The 24,630-nt window shown below is 36.2% G+C and overlaps 2 protein-coding genes across 2 annotated transcripts; both read left to right on the top strand.

Moving 5' to 3' along the window:
* Window positions 1-3,781: 3,781 nt before the first annotated feature.
* Window positions 3,782-4,527, top strand: LOC11422884 (disease resistance protein RPV1). The gene has a single exon (XM_024779902.1). The coding sequence runs from the start codon at window positions 3,782-3,784 to the stop codon at window positions 4,439-4,441; it is 660 nt and encodes a 219-aa protein (XP_024635670.1). The 3' UTR covers window positions 4,442-4,527.
* Window positions 4,528-4,817: 290 nt separating this feature from the next.
* On the top strand, window positions 4,818-6,516 carry LOC120579477 (probable WRKY transcription factor 19). Its single transcript, XM_039831853.1, has 3 exons — window positions 4,818-4,919; window positions 5,133-5,405; window positions 5,521-6,516. The coding sequence occupies exons 1-3, from the start codon at window positions 4,818-4,820 to the stop codon at window positions 6,514-6,516; spliced, it is 1,371 nt and encodes a 456-aa protein (XP_039687787.1).
* The last annotated feature ends 18,114 nt before the right edge of the window (window positions 6,517-24,630 follow it).

The following is a 24,630-nucleotide window of genomic DNA, read 5'->3' as shown; positions in this document are numbered from 1 at the left end:
GAGAGACAAAGTCATGTTTTGATGATTTGAACGCGGCAACAAGGAAATTTAACCCTTGACTATGGAATTGATTGACATTCATACTTTCCATCAATTGAGTTTCTTAAAATTAAAAGTAAATTTGGGTACAAAATTGTGATGATGTTGATGTGGCACCTCAAGACCTTCCCATAAACTAAACTTGAGTCATTCATTATTCTGAAGTTATAATTATGCATATGTGCCACCTCTAAAAATATATTCTTCAATATAGTATAACTTCTCACCCTTTCTTATTCTATCTAATATATCTATCTAATAATTATGAGAATGCAAGCAATTTTAAGTTACAAAACTTATCATTCCTTCTTAATAAATTTGTTGTTATTATTTACCATTCATTAAATTAATTTAATAAGAGTAAATGAATAAATTAAAAAAAGGATATAAAAAAAAGATTAAAAAAATTAATATCGAAGGCTTTTTGAGCTTATCGTTCTCATATCAAGACCAATATATGTTGCACATTTTTTTATTAGTATTTAGTTAAATTCTTTGTAAACTAAATTTGGTTGTTCTTCAGAAAATATTGTCATAATGTGTAAGAACTAAACAAGTTTCACGACTATTATTCTATCTAATATAGTAGCCAACAAAAACTCTATTACCTAATACAACTCTTGGATGAATTTTGAAGTGGATTTTAATGTTCATCAAGTGTAATTCCTTTTTCAAAAAACATTCTCACATATAAAAAAAATCTTCTCACATATCTTATAACTTCTCACTCTTTCTTATTCTATCTAATAACTATAATAACAAAAGTAATTTCAAGTAACACTTCTTAATATGTTTTATCCTTTACAAAATTAGTTAAATAAGAAAGATTAAAAAAATAATTGGGCATATGGCCATCCTTTATACTAAAAAAGAAATAATATTCAAGCCTCTTTGTGCTTATTGCTCTCATATCAAGACCAATATAAATGACACATTTTTCCTTATTAATATTTAACTAACTTTATTGTAAACTAATTAAAATTCTTCTTGAAAAAAACACTGACATAATGTTTAACATCTAAAAAAAGTTACATAACTCTATTGAAATCTCTACAACGCACGGGTTATATGCATAGCTTCATTGAGCTACAAGGAACACCATCTATACAACAATAGTGGGAGGACAATTGTTGCCGAACTCAGAAATGGATTCAAGTGAGAGCTCAACGAAAAATAACCCACAAATGAAGAAAAAAAAAGAAGAGGGAAATGATTCATAAAAAAAGGGATGGATTTCTCGCTCTTACCAATGATTACATGTTGAGATCACCTACTTCTCGGTGCTCAACAGTTATGTAGTGGAACCATGGTTCGTTCACTCGACATCAACAGAGAGCAATCTACGACAATAACACCGCCGACATCGTTTATGATGGTGAATACGGATCAAGGATTGATTTAGCCTTGGAAACTGTCAATCATAACATGCAGAGTTCAGATTGGGTAGACGGATTTTATGATTTAAAAAATTTAATGTTTTTAGGGTTTGAGTTGTGTTTTTTTTTTCAATTCCTTTTATATTTTTTTAATGTGAAAAAACTCCCTTTTTATGTGTTTGTATTTTTTTATTTTAAAAAAGTCACTATTTAATTTTGATAGAATATATGCTAACTTTTTAGGATGGAACATATGTTATTGGTAATTTTGAATTTTTTACCTTTAAAATATAGGCCTACAAGGTAAAATCCAAGTTTTTTACCTTAAATCTTTATTTAATTTTTTTATTGTCATGTACACTTTCATTCTTTTCATTTCTATCCACTCAGACACATTAATCTTTAAATATGGTTAGTGTCTCTTTAGATAGGCGGCCAGTAAATCACGTTTTCCTTTAAATCATGACATAAAACAACTTTAACATATAATCTCTAATTCTTAACTACTTAAAATCAAGGTAAATTTACATCTAATAGCATGCAAATGCGCTTTTGCTTCATCAAACCCAACTCCAAAATTAAAAAAAATCTTTGCAAAAATAATCTTATTTTAAAAATAAAAAATGACCAACATTTTCTTTTCATTTATGTTACAAAATTTAAACAAACCCGTGCCTTAGTATATATATATATATATATTCTATGCTACACTTTGCTTATATGTCATCTCACAAATGTCCATTTTCTAACTTATTTTCTATAAGCATTCACCATGTGGTTTTCTCTTTACTAAATATTTATATATATTCATTCTTATAAACCAGAAAAAAAAAATCAAAGGTAACCAAAAAAAAATTCATTCTTATATTTATTATGTAACTTGCCAAATTGAACTTTGTAACTTCCCACTATCTATTTTTTCATCTACCAATTACAAACTAACTTCCCACATGTATTTTACCTTGGAAAAAAAAAGAGCAGAACTTACGTATAAAATGATATCAAAGCTAATCATTCATGTCTTAAATCAAGTGATCTTCATATAGTGTCAATTTTGAAAAGAAAAAAAATATTAAACCAAAAGGCTATATTAGAAGTTGGTAACCAATATTATAAATAAAAAAAAAAAGTTAGTAACCAAGCATGATGGAGGTTCAATGACAATTGGTAAGTCACAAATAACGTAAATTAATGGTACAGTTTTTTCTTTCACTTGAATGCAGCTTTTTTTATTATGAAAATGAAGAGCATGTTCACTATTTATTTTTTCTATGAGACCTTTCATTTGCATATTAGATTTTAATTACACACCAACCTTTTAGTTCACATATTTATTTCACTAATTGAAAACCAAATGTTGTAATTCTTTTAGTATATATATAGTGTTCTATTTTTTCAACCATCTACCCTACCTTCTTAACATGGCGTCTTTGTAGAAATCTAGAGGTAAGCAAGTATAGACAAGGCACCCCAACATAGGTCAGACAACAATCTTTTCAATTGCATAGGCAAGAAATCATGATGTCCTTCGTTGCAATCATGTAGTCCTTCTTATTGTTAGTTTCGTGTTAATTACAAGTAAGACAAGATTCTTTTCAAGAATATTAAGGTCGCTTTTGTGGTGGTGACAACATAACTTACATATATTGCATATTTTAGTATCTAAAAAAAATTCTACCTCTCTTATTCTATCTAATTATTCCAATGTATATGTGTTCGTATGATTGAAGAAATATACAATTCATCTAAAGTCTAATAAAAATTGTAGCTTTGGATTTTATTGTATACTGTCTCTCCGACAACGATAAATCACATGTTCAATTTTTTTACTATGCTTTGTTTGTAGTGTTTGACATATTGTTTTAGTAGACTTTTTCCATGATATAACCATAATTAAGAACAGAAAAGGCATGTAATTTTGGAATTTTTTATTTGAGTCTTTTCTATTTTGTTTACCATATGAAAGATCAGTTGATTTTCCTTCTTAAAGCCTTCAACAGGAATCAAAAAGAAAATGGTGGAATTTCGTATTCTCTGTCAAGGTTCATCAAATTTATTTCAAGTGTAAAAAGAAAATCAGCAAGCACTAATGTAAAAAAGTTGGTCATGTTATTTTTTCCATCCTTATCTTACATTTGTTTGTACAACTATAAATTTCATTATTTTTAACTTTTCAGGTTTTTTTAATCACATTATAATTCTCAGTAAAAAAATGGATTTTGAATCAGGTTTAATAACATCTGTTTTCCATTATTTTTCCCCACATTCGTGCGTGCAATCTCGCATGGATTATATAAATCTAGTTAAAGGTAATATTGTGAAGTAATTATTTGCTATAAGATTAATTTTTGGTTGGAGCACATTCAATGACTCTGTTTCAACTTACATGTATGTGCAGGTCTGAATCAGAATATAAGTTTATTGGAAAGATAGTTGAAGAGGTTTCTATAAGGATCAGATGTATTCCTTTCCATGTTGCAAACTACCCAGTTGGGGTGGAGTCTCGGATATTAGAAGTGACATCTCTACTAGGACTTGGGTCTGATGAGAGAACAAACACGGTAGGCATTTATGGAATCGGCGGAATAGGCAAATCAACAACTGCTCGTGCTGTGCATAACTTGATTGTTGACCAATTTGAAAGTGTGTGTTTTCTTGCTGGCATAAGAGAGAGGGCGATTAATCATGGTCTAGCTCATCTCCAAGAAACACTACTTTCTGAAATACTTGGGGAGAAAGATATTAAAGTGGGAGATGTTTATAGAGGAATTTCAATAATTAAAAGAAGGCTTCAAAGAAAGAAAGTCCTTTTGATTCTTGATGATGTGGACAAAGTGGAGCATTTACGGGCACTTGCAGGAGGACATGATTGGTTTGGACTTGGCACCAAGATAATCATCACTACAAGAGACAAGCATTTGCTGGCAACTCATGGGATTGTGAAAGTGTACAAGGTTAAAGAGCTAAAAAATGAAAAGGCTTTTGAATTATTTAGTTTGCATGCATTTAAAAATAAAAAAAATTGATCCATGTTATGTGGATATTGCAAAACGCACAGTATCTTATTGTCATGGTCTTCCCTTGGCTTTGGAGGTGATAGGTTCTCGCTTCTTTGGTAAAAGTTTAGATGTATGGAAATCTTCGCTAGATAAATATGAAAGAGTCCTTCGTAAAGACATCCATGAAATTCTTAAAGTTAGCTATGATGATTTGGATGAAGATGAGAAGGGTATTTTTCTAGACATAGCTTGTTTCTTCAATTCTTATAAAATAGGCTATGTCAAAGAATTACTATACTTACATGGTTTTCATGCGGATGATGGCATACAAGTGCTAACTGACAAATCTCTGATTAAAATTGATGCCAATAGTTGTGTGAGAATGCATGACTTGATTCAAGGCATGGGCAGAGAAATTGTGAGGCAGGAATCAACGTTGGAGCCTGGAAGACGCAGTAGATTATGGTTTAGTGATGACATTTTTCATGTTTTGGAAGAAAACAAGGTATGATAGTGAGAATATTTATACATTTAGATTGGTATGTATTAGTTTATTGGATTGTTAGCTTTCAATTTTCATGTACAAACGTTTAATGAAGTTTATTACTACTACCTGAAAAGAACTTTATAATTTAGAAGTTTTTGAATACAACACAATAAGTAGATGATTAATTCTCAACATTTAATTTGTGTTTGATTTGTTATTTAAAAATCATAGGGAACTGATACAATTGAAGTCATAATCACCAACTTGCACAAAGACAGAAAAGTGAAATGGTGTGGAAAAGCCTTCGGGCAGATGAAGAACTTGAGAATTCTAATAATTCGAAACGCAGGATTTTCCATAGATCCTCAAATTCTTCCAAATAGTTTGAGAGTGCTTGATTGGAGTGGATATGAATCATTCTCCTTACCATTTGATTTTAATCCCAAGAATCTTGTAATACATAGCCTGCGTGACAGTTGCCTTAAACGGTTCAAATCACTCAATGTATGTATTCTTTTCACACACAAAAGTAATACCCGAGCATGTTTTGTTGGCCTTAAACTAATATTTATGTCCAGTTGTAACCCAAGAATTTGATTTCCCATTTTTGTGTGTGTAGGTTTTTGAGACATTGAGCTTTCTTGATTTTGAAGACTGCAAGTTCCTAACTGAAATACCTAGCTTATCTAGAGTACCAAATTTGAAGTCATTATGGCTTGACTACTGCACTAACTTATTTAAAATCCATGATTCAGTTGGGTTTCTTGACAAACTTGTGTTATTAAGTGCTAAAGGATGCATCCAACTAGAAAGTTTGGTTCCCTGCATGAACTTGCCATCTCTAGAGAAATTAGATCTTAGAGGTTGCTCGCGTCTTGCGAGCTTTCCAGAAGTACTAGGAGTGATGGAGAATTTAAAAGATGTTTATTTAGATGAGACTGACCTATACCAATTGCCTTTCACATTTGGAAATCTTGTTGGGCTCCAACGTTTGTTCTTGAGGAGCTGCCAAAGGATGATTCAGATACCAAGCTACGTATTGCCAAAAGTTGAGATAGTAACATCGCATCATCGTAGGGGAGTTCGATCATCAAATGATGCAGCAAAAGTGAGTCCAAAAGTGTCTGCAAATGCCATGTGTGTTTATAATGAATACGGGAAGTCCTTCCTTAATGTGTATTCTCTTAATGTAAGTTCCAACAATGTCATAGAAGTATGTAGTCCTTCGTGGAATCAAGACGAGCATAAACTCAAAAATATGGGTTACAGTCTCTTTTGTCACCCGATTCATCGTAGGAGAGTAATTATGGATAAGGTTAGAAGCAACGAACCGTCAGTGCATCTTTGGTTTCGGAAAAAATTCCCCAGGATAGCTCTATGCTGTTTTTTTGAAACTGGAGAGTCGTTTGACAATATGGTTTTGGATTTCAAGTTGAATGTACTCATCAATGGCACTAAGCAACTCTCTACTTCATGTGTATACATGTTTTATAGAAAAAGAAAGACGGACCAAAAGTTTTTTTGTGATCTACAATGCAATATGGATGGTAGATTCTCAGAGAATGAGTGGAACCATGTGGAGATTGTTGGCATGAGTTGTCTCTTATGTAATTAGTCAATATTTAGGAGATACACATCAGTGTTAATCCCTGATTCATAGGCTATTTTATTTTCTTGTTATATATAGCTTTTAGTCAACATGTATAGGTTAAATGCTATTTATTACATTCATGTATATATACCCAATAGAGGGCTCTGCTGTATATACAAAAAATATAAACAAGAAATATTTTTCCCCTTCAATGCTATTGTTCTGAGTTAACATGGCATCAGAGCGATCCGACGACGATGATGTCGTGAACGATCATGAAGGTGAAAAACACAAGAAGGGGGGGGTTGAATTGTGTTTTCTTTTTCTCTTAAAAAATACTTCTTCTGATAAAACTTCAGAAGCAGTTTGATTGCTTCTGATGAAATGATCAGAGTCAGATTGCAGCGGAAAAGAACAGAGCAGAGAAAAGAAAGACAAAGACACAAGCAGTTATCCTGGTTCCTTCCACAACACGGAAGTAGTCCAGTCCCCCTTGCACTTCCAAGGAGATTTCACTATAATCACAAAGATTACAACTGCTCAATACTTTCAAAGTATGAGACTTCACAAAACAATGCTCAAGCACACAAGCAAGAGTCTTCCAATGCTCAAGCACTAAGCAAGAGACTTCTAATGCTCAAGCACGCAGGCAAGAGACTTCTAATCAAACAAAAATACAGAGAATTGAGTTTGAATTGAACACTTGATATACAATCAGTGGTGTTCACAATACAATACAGAAAAGACTCTAGACTTTGAATTTCTAAGATGTATCAAATCAGTGCAGAAATTCAGTGTGCTTTGTAGAATCAAATTGACAGAGTTTTGGCGCTTTTGAACTTATGTATCTCTCTATCTTGAATCTTCAAGTCTTCACTCCTTTATATAGAGGTGTGAAAGAGACGTTGAGATAATCAGCACGTCTAAAGAGTCGTTTGAAATCCTTTGATTATCCACCAGTGATCCTTTGCCTGATTTGGGTGTAGTCCTTTGAAGAATAAACTTCAAATTCATTCCCATCTTGAGTGTACAAATTCTGCAGGCATGGCTGTTGTTTTGTCTTGTAGCGTAGACAGAAAACAGAGTAGTGGAGGTAGTGGTTGTACACTTGTACTTTGTCAACTCTATTAACGAGAGACAAGAGCTCAGTGCTATCCATATATCCGTTGATACCTCCCTTTCAATTCTTCGTTCTTCTTTGATAAGACTGAATTGAGAATCAGCAACTTTGAATCTTCAGTTTGATTAAAGGATCAAAAGTAGCTTCTGGTGAAGATATTGCTTCTGATGACTTTCTGCTTCTGATGACTTTCTGCTTCTGATGACGTTCTGCTTCTGATGACGTCATCTCTTCAGGAGCAGTTTAGCTTCAGGAGCAGTTTTCTTCAGATGCTCAGAATTTCTTTTTCTTTCCATTGTTCTTCCAAGACCTATTGAAATAACTTGAGTAGCCTTTGGTCCTGTACACTTGAACAATTATTAGTAATAACCAATTGACAATTTTTAATACCTTGTTATCATCAAAACTTAATAAGGTTCATTGTGAAACACATTTTGTTCCAACAATCTCCCCCTTTTTGATGATGACAAACAATAGTATTTAAAATGTTCAATTGTTGTTGATCTAATTAATAAGTTGACTACTGGGACAGAGGTTTGTAAGCTCCCCCTGAGTCTAATAGTTCTTTAAGGTGAGGTTTGTAAGCTCCCCCTAAGTTCTATTCTTATTAATTAAATTTCAATAAAATACTTATAAAATCAAATCAGAAGTATTTAAAAGAAATTTAGAAGTGGTTATAGCAGGGCTCAGTGCCTTAACAAATACTATACATTTACTCCCCCTTTTGTCATCAACAAAAAGAATAGAAACAAAAGAAAGAGTATCAGAGCCAAATCAAAACAAACATATAATCTTTCAGAGCAAGCAGCATTGAAAACAGTAAATATCATCAGAGTTAAAGCTTGTAAAACATATTGAAGGTGAAAAAGCACAAGATCCAGAAACAATGATAATATATATAAAGAAAGATTAAGATACAAAGACACAGCTACTAAGAACAAAAGTAAAAAACAAGCTAGAGTTGGGTGTGCAACTAAGGTTGGGCTTGCTTATACAACTGTTCTAAGAGATACTTGATCTGATCATCCTTCTTCTGAAGTAGCTCATCCTTTTCCCTCATTCTTTGTTTAAATCCAGCCTGAATTCTAGCAGCCCTAGTGATGTACTCTTCTTCTGGATAGAAAGGAGTGATGTCCAGCAGAGGCACAAAATTCAGCTCTTTCTCCTTAGCTGCTTCATGCATATCATCCAAAAGCTTTTTCAGCATAGCAGAGTGAGATGACACACATTTAGTTCTAAGCTGATCCAGCAGCTCATCAAAGCTCTTCTGTAGATCCATCCACTTATCATAATAGTGAATAGGAGGTGCAGGAACTGTTCTGCGAAGAATCAGTGCCTGAATCTCATCACTAAGTCTGATCAGTTGTTCCTCTATATACTCAGACTCCAGGATATGGTCAGAGATGGGTGAAGGTTCAGTTTGAGTTGTATGTGATGTGGAAGGTTTGTCAGAGGTTAAGTCTATTATAGTGGGTGAGTCTGGTTGTTGTTGTTGTTCTGTTGTTTGGTCAGAAGTTGTTTGGTCAGGAGCAACTTGTTCAGAAGCAGTTTGCTCCTGAACAGTTTGCTCAGGGATGGTTTGGGTTTCTGTTTGGGTTTCCAAGACAGTCTTTTCAGAAACTGTCTTAGAGGCCTTAGTGGGTGTTGGTTGCATTTCACCACCTAGATGTTTTTCTAAGTTGTGAAGGGTTGAGGATTCTTGGTGTTGGGGGGTTTCTGAAGTAGTTGCATCTGAAACTACTTCAGAGGCTTTTTGTGGAGTTTGGTTAGGTTCTTGGTTGGGTTCAGGTTGTTGTATACTAACAGGCTCTGGAATATCTGGATATAGTGGATGAGTAGTAGGCAAATTGAATTTCTCACAAAGTTTTATCCTATTTTTTGAAAATTCTATTTGAGTACTCTCATAGTCAAGTGTTCCAAATTCTGTTAGTTTGGTAGGTTTGGTTTTTAGAAGCTTGTCTATATGTTGGCTAAGGGGTTGGTCATCTGATTCTGTGGATGATGAAGAGGGTGAAGAGGGTAGAGATAGAGACTGAGTATTAGTTGGAGCTTTAGATGGATTACCTGAGGACTGAGCTTCTGGATGAATTGCTTCTGGAGCTGTTGAAACTGGATCTGATGAAGTTGCTCCTGAAGCTTGCTTATTCTTCAAGGCTTGAGAAAGCAGAGTTGCTCCATACTGAACTGTTTCTAACTCAGACGCTAAAGCAGCAATGTCAGGAGTAGGCACATACCCTGCAGCCTTGAGACGCTCATCCCTTTCTTTCTCAAACACTTCCTTCAACCTTTTCTTTTCTGCTATCTTGGATGCAGAAACCTCTCTAGCGTACTGCCTCATTTCTTCAGTCATTTCAAAACTGGGCATGACTATGGGCTCAGAAGTTGCAGTCCTTTTTGCCTTCTTGGGGCTAGAGTCTTCATCCCAGTTCTCTTCCAGTTCTTTCAACATTTCTTCCCTTCTTCCTTCAGCTGTCTTCAGATTTCTTGTAAAATTAGACCTCTTCCTTTTGATGGTCTGAAGAGCAGCTTCTCTTTTATTTTTGGGACTTGAAGGCTTTTCAGAAGCAGCTTGATCAGAAGCAGCTTGTTCAGAACCAGCTTGTTCAGAAGCAGGCTGTTCTGCTGTTTCTTGAGTACTCCTTGTCCTTTTTCTGATAAGAGGGACATCATCCAAATCCTCCACTTCCTCAAGAATGGTGGACATAGCAGATTTTTCCTTCTTAGCTTTCTTATGCTTCTGAGCACCCACCTCAGTAGCATCTTCAGCAAGGTATTCTTCCTTGGTGATCTGCTTCTTTTTAGATTTTCTGCCTTTGGCCACAGGCAGATCACCACCATACATTTCTTCTGGGATATCTTTCAGGCTGATTTTCTTGTTGTAGCTCTTGTAGTAGTCCAAGATGTAGGCCCTCTGCACATCCAGGGGATCTTTCTTGCAGATAGGGATGTGATGAGTGACTAGATCAGATATGACATCAGATTCATGCATATCTGTATCTAGTTTCTTGCAAGTTGAAATTAGCCTCATCTTGACTAGAGTTGCCCCATTGATTATTTTTCCTGTGACTGCTCCCAGCTTCTGATTATCATAAATACCCACGTCTTTCAGGGCACTTAGGAGTCCTCCTTCTTGAAAGATTATGGAGAGCAGCCTTCCATAGGGAACAAACTTCCTGTTCTCCATCTGGCTCTTCTTGAGTTCCTTGATCATGTATTTAAACATATACTTGGGAACGTTCATTGTTGTTTCCTGAGAGATGGTGTGATGCAGAAAGACTTTGTGACCAAGTGAAGGTTGATCATTTCCTCCACCTTTGGGAAAAATGTTTTCATTTTGGATCTTCAGCAGCATTTTCTTTTCCATGCTTAAGGTGCTGTAAGGCTTAGCATCCTTTGATCCGTAGATAGTGTTGTTTACTATCTCCTTCCATGGGCTTGTTCTGGGGTTAGGAATCTCTTCTCCATCGTATGTCCCAGAAGCATCCCTTCTCATGGCTTGAGCAATCACATGCTCATTGATTGTTACAGGAATCCCCATGACGTTTGATCTAATCTCAGTCCCAGTGAAGGCGAGTAGACCCATTTCTTCTCTGGTTTTTCCCTCCAAAGTAGGATCAACCAGAATCATCTGAGCTTCTTCCTGTTTAGCAGCAACTTTGTCAAACACTGAAGCTCTTACCCAGAATTGTCTGACAAGCACTTCATAAGTAGGACCGTTGAGAAGACTGAAGTAACTCATCAGCTTCTGCTTTTTGTAGAATCTTACCAAGTCGCATCCATGATGAGTTAGAGAAGTGAAATCCACTGGATTTTCCGCTTGAATGATTAGATCCCATTCCTCAATCGACATAGTTCTTCCTTTGATTTCATAAGCAGGAGTATCTATATCCATATTCGATGAAGAACCACCAGCAGAACTTGAAGATGCCATTGATATGAAGTGGTTTTAGGGTTCTAAAGAGTTTTTGAGAGGATGAGAGAATGCGTTTACTTTCGCAGAGGGTTAAGACGAAAAAAATAGAAAGTGTTTGTTGTGAAGTGAGTAGTGTGTGAATTGACTTAGTGTTTTTATTAAAACGTTTGTAATTCAGAAGGGACAAACAAACACAGCATTAATGACAAATTGGGGGCGCGTGTAAGTATGTTAAAAAGCGAATAAAAACATCATTGCCCTTTTTGTTATACTCCAATACAAATAGACCACGTCAGAGACTCTTCAGAAAACTACTTTTTGGGTAATGGGACAGCTGTTTACATAAAGTAACTACCAACGTTCCCACTAACCAAGCTATTCAGAAGCAAAGAATAACACTTCTGAAGTTTTAGTGCTGACGTCATCTTCAGAAGCACATTTTCCTCAGAACCTCAGTTAAGAGCTTCTGATGAACCAAAATGCTCCTGAATAAACATCAGAACCAAACTTCTTATTCAGAGGCAAGCAATTTTTCAATCAGACACAAAATGCATGTTCAAATTTTTCTTAATAAAATCAAATCTTTCAACAGACAAAGGTTTTGTAAATATATCAGCCCATTGATGTTCAGTATCAATGAATTGTATATCTAAAATTCCTTTTTGAACATAGTCTCTGATAAAATGGTGTTTGATTTCAATATGCTTGGCTCTTGAATGTAGAATTGGATTCTTTGACAAACAAATAGCAGCAGTATTATCACAATAAATGGGAATACTGTTAGCATTGATCTGATAGTCTTCCAACTGATGTTTCATCCAAAGTAGTTGTGTGCAACAGCTTGCAGCTGAAATGTACTCTGCTTCTGCTGTAGACATAGCAATAGTTGCTTGTCTTTTGCTTGCCCAGGATATCAGATTCTCTCCCAGGAATTGACAATTTCCACTGGTTGATTTTCTTTCAATCCTATCACCAGCATAATCAGCATCACAGAATCCAATCAACTTATAATCTAGGGATTTCCTATACAGGAGTCCAAGATTAGTTGTTCCTTTCAGATACCTGAAGATTCTCTTAACTGCAGTTAAATGAGATTCTCTAGGATCTGATTGAAATCTTGCACACAAGCATACACTGAATAAAATATCAGGTCTAGATGCAGTGAGGTATAACAGAGAACCAATCATACCTCTGTATAGCTTCTGGTCTACTACTGTTCCAGTATCTTCTTTGCTTAAGGTGCAGGTTGGATGCATTGGAGTGTTCATCACTTTACAATCTTCTAGCTTGAACTTCTTCAGAAGCTCCTTTGTATATTTTGTTTAATGAACATATACTCCTTCTTTACTTTGGTTGATTTGAATTCCCAGAAAGAATTTCAATTCTCCCATCATACTCATTTCAAATTCATCCTGCATTAACTTAGAAAATTCTTTGCAAAGAGATGCATTAGTAGAACCAAATATTATATCATCAACATATATTTGCACAATCAAAATATCTTTCTTAAGAGTCCTTCTGAAGAGTGTTGTGTCAACTTGTCCTCTTTCAAAATCATTTTTAATTAAGAAATTACTTAGTCTATCATACCAAGCTCTGGGAGCTTGTTTCAAGCCATATAGTGATTTCTTAAGTTTATAAACATGGTCAGGATGCTTAAGATCCTCAAACCCAGGAGGTTGTTTAACATACACTTCTTCTTCAATGACACCATTAAGAAAAGCACTTTTGACATCCATTTGATATAATATTATGCCATGATTAATTGCGTAGGATAGAAGTAACCTGATTGCTTCCAATCTTGCAACTGGAGCAAATGTTTCAGTGTAATCAATGCCTTCTTGTTGACTGTAGCCTTGAGCAACAAGTCTGGCTTTGTTTCTGGTTACTTCTCCTTGTTCATTCAGCTTGTTTCTGAATACCCATTTTGTTCCAATAATGTTCTTCTGAGAAGGTTTGGGTACCAGATCCCACACATCATTCCTTTGGAATTGATTTAGCTCTTCTTGCATAGCTAATATCCATCCATCATCTGAGAGAGCTTCTTCAACAGTTTTAGGCTCAATTATTGAAAGTAGTCCTATTAAAGACTCTTCTTGTCTAAAATGTGATCTTGTTCTTCTAGGACTATCTTTGCTTCCAATGATTAGCTCCTCAGGATGTGAAGATTTGTGCTTGAATTTAGGTTGTATAACCTGCTGAGTGTTATCTTGAAAGTCCTCAGAAGCACTTTCATTCTGTACTTTTGGGCTAGGTTCTGCTTCTGAATTAGACTCAGCTTCTGGAGTGATTTCAGCTTCTGGACAAGATTCAACTTCTGTATACTTTTCAGAATCAGAAGGTTGATCAGATTCTGATGCATCTTCAGAATCAGTTGTACCTGCATTACTTTCACTTTGCTCTGAAGTTTTACTTCCAGGCTCTCTATCATCAAATTTTACATGCATAGATTCTTCAACACATTGTGTTTCTGAATTATACACTCTGTATGCCTTTGACCTTTCAGAGTAACCTAAAAAGATTCCTCTTTGAGCCTTGGCATCAAATTTCTTCAGATAGTCTTTAGTGTTTAAGATGTAACAAGTACATCCAAACTGATGAAAGTAAGAGATATTGGGTCTTCTTCCTTTAAAGAGTTCATATGCTGTTTTCTCCAACATAGGTCTGATATAGATCCTATTTTGAATATAACATGAAGTATTGACTGCTTCTGCCCAAAAATGTTTAGCTAAGTTGTTTTCATGGATCATGGTTCTGGCCATTTCTTGTAAGGTTCTGTTCTTTCTCTCTACAACCCCATTTTGTTGTGGAGTTCTAGGAGAAGAAAACTCATGGAGAATCCCATGTTTTTCACAAAAAAGTTCAAATGGCTCATTTTCAAATTCTCCACCATGATCACTTCTGACTTTCAAAATTTTCAATTCTTTTTCAGATTGTATTTGAGTGCAGAAGCTGCTAAACACTTCACAAGCATAGTCTTTACTTTTAATGAATTTTACCCAAGTCCATCTGCTGTAATCATCAACAATGACTAATCCGTATTTACTTCCATATAAAGATGCAGTGTTAACTGGACCAAAAAGATCAATATGGAGTAATTCTAAGGGTCTGGAGGTTGATACAATGTCTTTAGATTTGAAAGAACTTTTCACAATTTTCCCTTTCTGACATGCACCACAAAGTGCATCTGAATGATAATCAATGTTAGGCAATCCTTTGACCAGTTGTAACTTGCTAATTTTAGAAATTAATCTCCAATTAGCATGTCCCAACCTTTTATGCCATACCCATTTTTTATCATTCATTGACAGAAGGCAAACTACCTTCTGATCAGCCAGATCAGAGAAATTTATTTTATAGACATTCTCAACTCTCTTTCCCTTGAATGTAATGGATTTGTCATCCTTGTTGACTAGTGTGCAGTTGGTCTTACTGAACGTTACATCATACCCATTGTCACAAAATTGACTAATGCTCAATAGGTTATGCTTCAGACCATCTACTAGCCACACATTATTAATTGAGATGGAGGAATTACCAATAGTACCTGTACCAATGATCTTTCCAGTTTGGTTGCCACCAAACTTCACTTCTCCTCCATCTTTCATTGTAAGGGTAAGGAACAAAGCTTTCTCTCCAGTCATGTGCCTTGAACATCCGCTGTCTAGGTACCATGACCTTTGTTTCTCTCTTGCCCTTAAGCACACCTGCATTTTTGGCCAATTCAGATTTAGGTACCCATATCTTCATGGGTCCTTTTGGGTTAGTTTTGGAGGTTTTACTTTTCCTCCCTTGTACCTTAGGGTGAATGCTGAGTGGCTTCTGATCATTCAATACTTTAGGTTTGACACCTTTTGGTATTGTTTTCTCAGAAGCAGTAGCTGCTTTGTTCTTCTGATCCTTTTGTTTTGGAATTTTAGATTCTGGTTTAATCAGATTCTGATGAACAGGTTCTGATCTTTTCAGAATTTTAATCTTTTGACTCTTAGGATCAGATTTTGTCATTACCTTGATCTTAAGATTCTCTGGCTTTGATGTGATCTTAGCCTGTGAACCTGAAGCTTCAGGTTTTGACTGAACAGCAGTTATAGCATTTGTACCTTCAGGCACAAAGGTGGATTTCAATCCATCCTTGATACAATCACAGTAGCTCTTGAGACTGTATTCTTTGGATTTCTCCTCAGAATATCCAATCCCTTTGCCTTTGTTCTTGTATGTGCTGTAGATCATAGAAGCAACTTTGCTTCTGTCTATTCCAGCCATAATAAAATCATCCAAGGCAATCTCATGTTTATTGCCTGAACCTTTATCACATTTTTCTTGTAGCTTCTGACAAAGACTCTTGAGTCTATCTTCATATGTTGTTGATATGAGGTTAAATCCTTTGAGTTCTTCTTCAGAAGCTTTCAGTTCCAATAGAGTTGATTTTTGTTGTTTCATCAAATCAACATATTTTTCTTTTAAATCTGTCAACTCATTGGTTCTGTGTTCAAACAGTGATAAAAGTTCTTTTAGAGAATCAACAAGTTCTTGTCTAGGGATTTTGGAATATACCTCATTTTCATCTTCTGAATCTGATTCAGCTTCTGATACTGCTTCTGATGATACTGTTGCCACTAACCCAACGGCTGCCTTAGCATCATCATCAGCTTCTTCTTTATCAGAACCAGATTCACTATCCAAATCTTCCCAGGTCGCCATCAAGCTCTTTTTGATTTGCTTTCTGAATTTACTGGAGTTGAAGCTTGATTTCTTGGATTTGCCTTTAAACTTCTCCTTCTGAAGATCAGGGCAATCAGCAATGAAATGACCAGGCTTCTTACAATTGAAGCATCCCTTCTGATCTTCTTTCTTGAAGTTCTTGTAGCTACCTCTCTTGCTCAAAAATTTCTTCTGCTTCCTTGCCAGATACTCAAGCTTGTTGGACAGCATAGCCATCTTTACAGATTGATCTTCATCAGAATCTCCATCAGGTGATTCTTCTTCAGATTCACTGGCTTTGTAGGCTTTGAAAGACTTTGAGGTCTTTCCTTTAGATGGTAAAGCAATGGATTTACTCTTCTTAGAGGTTTCATGCTCATTTAAACTCATTTCATGCACTTTGAGTGAGCTAACAAGATCTTCAACACTTAAAGTATTTAGATCCTTAGCTTCCTCAATAGCAGTTACTTTGGGTCTCCATCTTGAAGGTAAGCTTCTCAAAATCTTACTAACATGATCAGAGGCAACATAGCTTTTCTTCAGTATTTGCAATCCAGAAACTAAAGTTTGAAATCTTGAGTACATTTCTTCTATACTCTCATCATCCTTCATTCTGAAAAGTTCATACTGATGAACTAGCATCAAAGCTTTAGCCTCTTTTACTTTCTTGCTGCCTTCAAAGTTTGCACATAGAGAAGCAAACATAGCCTTCGCAGTAGATTTGTCACTCATTTTCATGTATTCGGTGCGAGGTATAGAAGCCACAATGATTCCTCTTATCTTGTGGTGTTTCTTATAAAGCTTCTTCTGAGCAGGAGTATGTATTCTTCTGTCTATAGCAGCTCCTTCTTCATCCAAATCCAGATCATCAACTCCATCTTCCAGTATATCCCATAGCTCTTCATCCAATCCCATGATAAAGCTGTACATATTAGTTTTCCACCATGAAAACTCTTCTGGATCTCCATTAAACTTTGGAGCTTTTCCAGAGTCTGTTTTCTTGTCAGCAGTATCATAGTCATGCTTGACACTTGTGTATTTTGGAGTAACTGATTCCTCATCTCCAGACATGTTTTTCTAATAGATCTTGAACTGTAACACGGTTAAGTGCTGTGATAACAGAGCAAGCTCTGATACCAATTGAAGGTGAAAAACACAAGAAGGGGGGGGTTGAATTGTGTTTTCTTTTTCTCTTAAAAAATACTTCTTCTGATAAAACTTCAGAAGCAGTTTGATTGCTTCTGATGAAATGATCAGAGTCAGATTGCAGCGGAAAAGAACAGAGCAGAGAAAAGAAAGACAAAGACACAAGCAGTTATCCTGGTTCCTTCCACAACACGGAAGTAGTCCAGTCCCCCTTGCACTTCCAAGGAGATTTCACTATAATCACAAAGATTACAACTGCTCAATACTTTCAAAGTATGAGACTTCACAAAACAATGCTCAAGCACACAAGCAAGAGTCTTCCAATGCTCAAGCACTAAGCAAGAGACTTCTAATGCTCAAGCACGCAGGCAAGAGACTTCTAATCAAACAAAAATACAGAGAATTGAGTTTGAATTGAACACTTGATATACAATCAGTGGTGTTCACAATACAATACAGAAAAGACTCTAGACTTTGAATTTCTAAGATGTATCAAATCAGTGCAGAAATTCAGTGTGCTTTGTAGAATCAAATTGACAGAGTTTTGGCGCTTTTGAACTTATGTATCTCTCTATCTTGAATCTTCAAGTCTTCACTCCTTTATATAGAGGTGTGAAAGAGACGTTGAGATAATCAGCACGTCTAAAGAGTCGTTTGAAATCCTTTGATTATCCACCAGTGATCCTTTGCCTGATTTGGGTGTAGTCCTTTGAAGAATAAACTTCAAATTCATTCCCATCTTGAGTGTACAAATTCTGCAGGCATGGCTGTTGTTTTGTCTTGTAGCGTAGACAGAAAACAGAGTAGTGGAGGTAGTGGTTGTACACTTGTACTTTGTCAACTCTATTAACGAGAGACAAGAGCTCAGTGCTATCCATATATCCGTTGATACCTCCCTTTCAATTCTTCGTTCTTCTTTGATAAGACTGAATTGAGAATCAGCAACTTTGAATCTTCAGTTTGATTAAAGGATCAAAAGTAGCTTCTGGTGAAGATATTGCTTCTGATGACTTTCTGCTTCTGATGACGTTCTGCTTCTGATGACGTCATCTCTTCAGGAGCAGTTTAGCTTCAGGAGCAGTTTTCTTCAGATGCTCAGAATTTCTTTTTCTTTCCATTGTTCTTCCAAGACCTATTGAAATAACTTGAGTAGCCTTTGGTCCTGTACACTTGAACAATTATTAGTAATAACCAATTGACAATTTTTAATACCTTGTTATCATCAAAACTTAATAAGGTTCATTGTGAAACACATTTTGTTCCAACAGATCAGACACTGCAGAAGCAAATTGTTGTCTCTACAGATTTCATTGAATCTTTGGCAACAAAGATGACCCAAGTTCTGACCCAAAACCAAACCCAAAACCAGACTCAAATACCCATAACCACAAATGAACATTCCGCTGCACAAATTGGTATCAAACTCGACGGTACCAACTATGCTTTATGGTCTCAAGTGGTTGAGATGTATATCTCAGGAAAAGACAAGTTGGGGTACATCAATGGAGATATTCCCCAACCTGGATCAGCAGATCCCACATTCAGAAGATGGAGAACAGAAAATGCCATAGTCAAAGGTTGGTTAATCAATTCAATGGATCCAAATCTTGTTAGCAATTTTATTCGTTTTCCAACTGCAAAACAGGTTTGGGATTCAATTGCGGTAACCTACTTTGATGGATCTGATACATCTCAAGTATATGCCTTGAAGAAACAAATAAATGGCATGAAACAAGTTGGAGGATCTATTGAGTCTTACTACAATAATCTTCAAGGTCTATGGCGAGAAATTGATTTTAGACGTCCAAATCCAATGGATTGTCCTGTTGATATACAAAAGTATAATGCTTTTTTACAGGAAGACAGAGTGTATACTTTCCTTGATGGGCTAGATGACAGGCTAGACAAGATAAGAAGTGATGTCCTTCAGATTCAACCATTCCCAACTGTTGAACAAGCTTATGCGCATGTTCGTAGAGAGGAGATCCGACAAACAGTGATGCTAGCAGGTTCAGAAACTACAATCTCAACAGTTATGACAACCAAAGGAGTTAGGGGATTACAACAATCAAACAACCTTCAAATGATAAAGGGAGGAGATCCATCTTCAAATGGAGGAAAAACAAGTACAAAGATCAAAGGTCAAGTAATCGATGGTGGTGGCTGCTCCCACTGTGGAAACAAAAAGCACACCCGTGACACATGCTTCAAGTTGCATGGGTATCCAGAATGGTGGAATGAGTTTAAAGCAAAGAAACAGAAAGAAACCGCAGGTGGCTCGGGACGAGTGGCCTTCGCTGGAGCAGAACCACAACTTTCTCTAGTTTCGCAGGTTGAACATGACATTGAGTCAGCAAATGCACAAAATGAAGGTAACAATAGTTGTGCTTTCCTCACTTCATATGACGACAGGTACAATGGTTGGATAGTGGATTCGGGAGCAACAGACCATATGACGTTTTGTGAAAACGACCTTGCATCAAAGACTACACCGAGACAGACTAGCATTATCAATGCTAATGGAGTTAAATACCCTGTTAGTGGGGCTGGAACTGTGGCATTATCAACCTCAATTTCCTTACCAAATACTTTATTGGTTCCATCCCTTTCTACTAAACTCATATCAGTAGGACAAGCTACTGAAGATTTGAATTGTGTAGCTCTAATGTATCTAAAATTTTGCCTTTTTCAGGACATCCTCACCAAGGAGATCATTGGGCGTGGTACTAAGAGAGGGGGTCTCTACTACATGGAAGACTTCAACTCAAGCAGAGTTCACCATGTACAACACTCAGGTGGAACCAAGGAAAAATCAATATGGTTATGGCACTGTCGTCTAGGACATCCTTCATTTGGCTACATGAAACATTTGCTTCCAAAACTATTTTCAGGCGTAGACCTATCCGTTTTTAATTGTGATACTTGTATCTTAGCTAAAAGTCATCGTGCACCTTTTTCAACTAACTCAAATAAAAGTAGTACTCCTTTTGCTTTGGTTCATACAGATGTTTGGGGTCCATCTCCCATTAACAATGTATTAGGGAACCGTTGGTTTGTGACTTTCATCGATGATTGTACTCGCATGACCTGGTTATATTTTTTAAAACACAAGAATGAAGTTTTTGATGTGTTTTGTGTCTTTCATGCTATGATAAAAAATCAGTTCTCAGCAAATGTTAGGATTCTTAGATCAGATAATGGGGGAGAATATGTGAATAAATAATTTCAAACTTACTTCCAAACCCATGGCCTTATACATGAAACCTCATGCCCTCATACTCCACAACAAAATGGGGTAGCTGAACGTAAGAACCGACATATTTTAGAGACTGCCAGAGCCTTGCTGATTGAAACCGAAGTACCCGACAAGCATTGGGAAGATGCAATTAGCACATCAATTCATCTCCTAAATAGAATGCCATCCAAGGTATTGGAGTTCAAAACTCCTTTACAATCTTTAGCAAATCACTTTACATTGCCTTCTAGCTCTCTCATTCCTCCTCGAGTGTTTGGATGTGTTGTGTTTGTCCATTTACATAAACACCAAAGAACCAAACTTGACCCATGTGCCGTAAGGTGTGTGTTTTTGGGATATGCCACTAACACAAAAGGCTATCGCTGCTATGATCCAACCACAAAACGCTATTACACCACGATGGATGCAACTTTCCTAGAATCTGAATATTACTTCTCTTCCTTACCCATCACTTCTCATCTTCAGGGGGAGATAGGGAGTAAAGACCTGAAGTGGTGGGATTGTCAAGAAACTAAGGATGTTGGTCACACTACATTGATGAATGATGTGAGTACTAATGAAAGTGGGAGTGATGGTACAAATAATATTGAGCATGATGCCTTGGTGGATGTAGCCAAGGATAACGATGTAGCTTTTGTAGATAATAATGATATAATTGATGTGGATGTGGCTGGTCATGATGTTAACGACGTGAATAATGGAGCTATTGATGGAAGATGTGTTAGCAATACCCCTCTCTCGTGCGCACGCAGCAATGACACTCCCGAGGATGTCCATGAGGTAAGTCCTACTAAACTAGCTGGTGATAATAATATAGATACTGCTACTATTGGTTATCAATTACCATACAGGTGTAATAGGGGTAAACCCCCTGATCGGTATTCACCAGACATTGGAGAGAAGGGTCGCAGGTATCCAATTGCTAATTATGTTACCATGGAGAGGCTCTCTGAACCTCTAAAGGCCTTTGCACACAAGTTGTCCTCTTGTCATATTCCAGTTGGCGTGAATGAAGCATTATCTGATCCAAACTGGTCCCTAGCAATTCAAGAAGAGATGGAAGCATTACTAAAGAATAACACATGGAATCTAGTCCAGTTGCCTAATGGAAAAAAAACTGTAGGTTGCAAGTGGGTGTTTTCTGTGAAGTACAAGGTAGATGGGTCTGTAGAGAGGTACAAGGCAAGATTGGTGGCCAAGGGATATACACAAACTTATGGTGTAGACTATCAAGAGACTTTTTCACCAGTAGCAAAGTTAAATACAATTAGAGTTTTGTTATCCCTTGCTGCAAATTTAGATTGGCCATTACACCAATTTGATGTGAAGAACGCCTTTCTTCATGGTGACCTTGAGGAAGAAGTGTATATGGACATTCCACCCGGCTATACCGTGCCATCTGGTGATAGGACTGTATGCAGGCTGCAACGAGCTCTATATGGATTGAAACAATCACCACGTGCTTGGTTTGGTCGGTTTAGCATGGCCATGAAAAAATATGGGTTCCAACAAAGCAATTCTGATCATACACTTTTCTTGAAGCATCAAAAAGGAAAGGTAACTGTGTTAATAATCTATGTTGATGATATGATTATTACTGGTGATGATACAGATGAGATCACCAAAATTCAAAGACAACTTGGAACTGAATTCGAAATGAAAAACCTTGGAGGGCTAAAATACTTTCTTGGAATAGAAGTAGCCAGATCAAATGAAGGTATATTCATTTCTCAAAGGAAATATGTATTGGATTTATTATTTGAAGTTGGAATGCTTGATTGTAAGCCAGTTGATACACCAACCATCCAAAACCAAAAATTAGGAGGAGATAGTGATTCAGCACCAACAAATAAAGAACAATACCAGAAGTTGGTAGGAAAATTAATTTATTTGTCGCACACTCGTCCTGATATAGCATATGCAGTAAGCGTTGTAAGTCAATATATGCAGAATCCAAGTGAAGTTCATATGGATGCGGTGATTAGGATACTCCGTTATTTAAAATATGCTCCTGGTAGAGGACTTATGTTTTGCAAGAATAATCATCTAAATGTGGAAGGGTATACCGATGCAGATTGGGCGGGTAGTCTATCGGACAGAAAATCCACGTCCGGGTACTTCACCTTTGTTGGGGGTAATCTAGTTACATGGAGAAGTAAAAAGCAAAAGGTTGTGGCTCTATCTAGTGCAGAAGCAGAGTTCCGAGGAATGTCTAAGGGCCTTTGTGAATTGCTATGGTTAAAAAGGTTGTTGACTGAAATTGGTGTTGAACCAAAAATGGAGATGAAACTGTTCTGTGATAACAAGGCAGCAGTTGAAATCTCGCATAATCCTGTTCAACATGATCGTACTAAGCATATTGAGGTGGATAGACATTTTATCAAACAAAATCTTGAGGAAAAGATCATCAAATTTCCATTTGTGAGATCTGAAGATCAACTAGCAGATATGTTAACAAAAGCTGTCTCTAGTAAAGTCTTTCACAACTCACTAGACAAGTTGGGTATTAGAAATATCTACTCACCAACTTGAGGGGGAGTGTTGGCATGAGTTGTCTCTTATGTAATTAGTCAATATTTAGGAGATACACATCAGTGTTAATCCCTGATTCATAGGCTATTTTATTTTCTTGTTATATATAGCTTTTAGTCAACATGTATAGGTTAAATGCTATTTATTACATTCATGTATATATACCCAATAGAGGGCTCTGCTGTATATACAAAAAATATAAACAAGAAATATTTTTCCCCTTCAATGCTATTGTTCTGAGTTAACAGAGATTTCATGTGAGCTTGAACATATCGTGCCATGTGATTATGAAAGGGCCTTGACCCACCACGACTGGACCACTAAGAGAATTCTCAAGTGGTTTGTCATGCATGTCTACAAAGAAAACAATGAGGATGATTTCAATTTAGTTGAGAATCCTGATTTTCCTCTGTCATCTGAACAAAAATTTCAAGAGATGCAAAGAAGACTTAATAGATTACGTTTTATCCAACTCCATTTTCATCAAATTTGAATGAGCATGTTACTAGATTTGTGCTAGAACCACATGGTAATTTACAATGTTTTCCACTGTAAGATATGCAGAAAATTGGGAGCCTACAGTGAAGGATTTTGATGGCTGCAATATTAATGGTGTTCCAATGTGTGAATGCTTATGCTGGAAAGGTTTTACACCAAAATTTCAAGCTAAGTTTGATTTATCAGATTGGTCTAGTTCGTGTGTACTGTGTAAGGAGAATGAAGTTAAATTGTCTCAATACCTCATCATTCTAATTGAGATACGTGTTTTGTATCTTTTTTCTTCTTTCTGGAATGAAGTATTTCAAGTGCTGTTTGTTGCTCAAACTCATTGACGTATCCGAGTTTGTCTATTGTACATGCTTCATTATTGGAGGTAGAAACAAATTTTGGTATTTGTATTCTTAATTCTTAAAATATTTTCTTACTTATGTGTGTATATCTAAATGTTCTGGGGAATTAACAATGGCACCATAACATTTTTATGGTTCTTGTTGATTTTTCAAGGTTATTTTGGAGTGCTGATGCATTGCCATCTGACATTTCAGTCATATCTGCATGCTTTGTTTGAAAAATTACTCGCCTTTAGCAGATTCATTGACACTACCAAGGACAATTGTATTGCACAGTAGTTCACTAACTGTTTTGTGTAAATCATCAAGAGTTAGTTTCCAACGAAATGAGGGAAGATTTTTTCCAGTACCATCAATGAAGTAAAATACTCCTAAGGAACCTTTTTCTGACTCTCTATTCTCAAATCTAGAAGAAGAGAACTTCAAGAACTTGTCTTCCAAAGCTATAACTATTGGAAGAGTCTACGATTTTGAGAGTCTACCTAAGATTCTGCACAATTTGTGTCTTCATTTTCTACTTACAAGACGAGGAAGCTTTGAAAATGTAACATATGTTGATTTGCGTCTCATCATCCACTACCTCATCAAAAAGATGCCTCTCAATCTCAACTATATGGTT

This window comes from Medicago truncatula, chromosome 3 (genome assembly GCF_003473485.1).
Source record: "Medicago truncatula cultivar Jemalong A17 chromosome 3, MtrunA17r5.0-ANR, whole genome shotgun sequence".
Lineage (NCBI taxonomy): Eukaryota > Viridiplantae > Streptophyta > Magnoliopsida > Fabales > Fabaceae > Medicago > Medicago truncatula.
Note: the sequence above shows the minus strand (reverse complement) of the source record. Positions and strands in the feature narration are given on the sequence as shown.

Coding starts and splice junctions, on each gene's coding strand:
- LOC120579477 (XM_039831853.1), top strand. CDS start 4,818: ATGGGCAGAGAAATTGTGAGGCAGGAATCAACGTTGGAGCCTGGAAGA. Junction 4,920..5,132: donor ATGTTTTGGAAGAAAACAAG/GTATGATAGTGA, acceptor TAAAAATCATAG/GGAACTGATACAATTGAAGT. Junction 5,406..5,520: donor AACGGTTCAAATCACTCAAT/GTATGTATTCTT, acceptor TTGTGTGTGTAG/GTTTTTGAGACATTGAGCTT.
- LOC11422884 (XM_024779902.1), top strand. CDS start 3,782: ATGACTCTGTTTCAACTTACATGTATGTGCAGGTCTGAATCAGAATAT.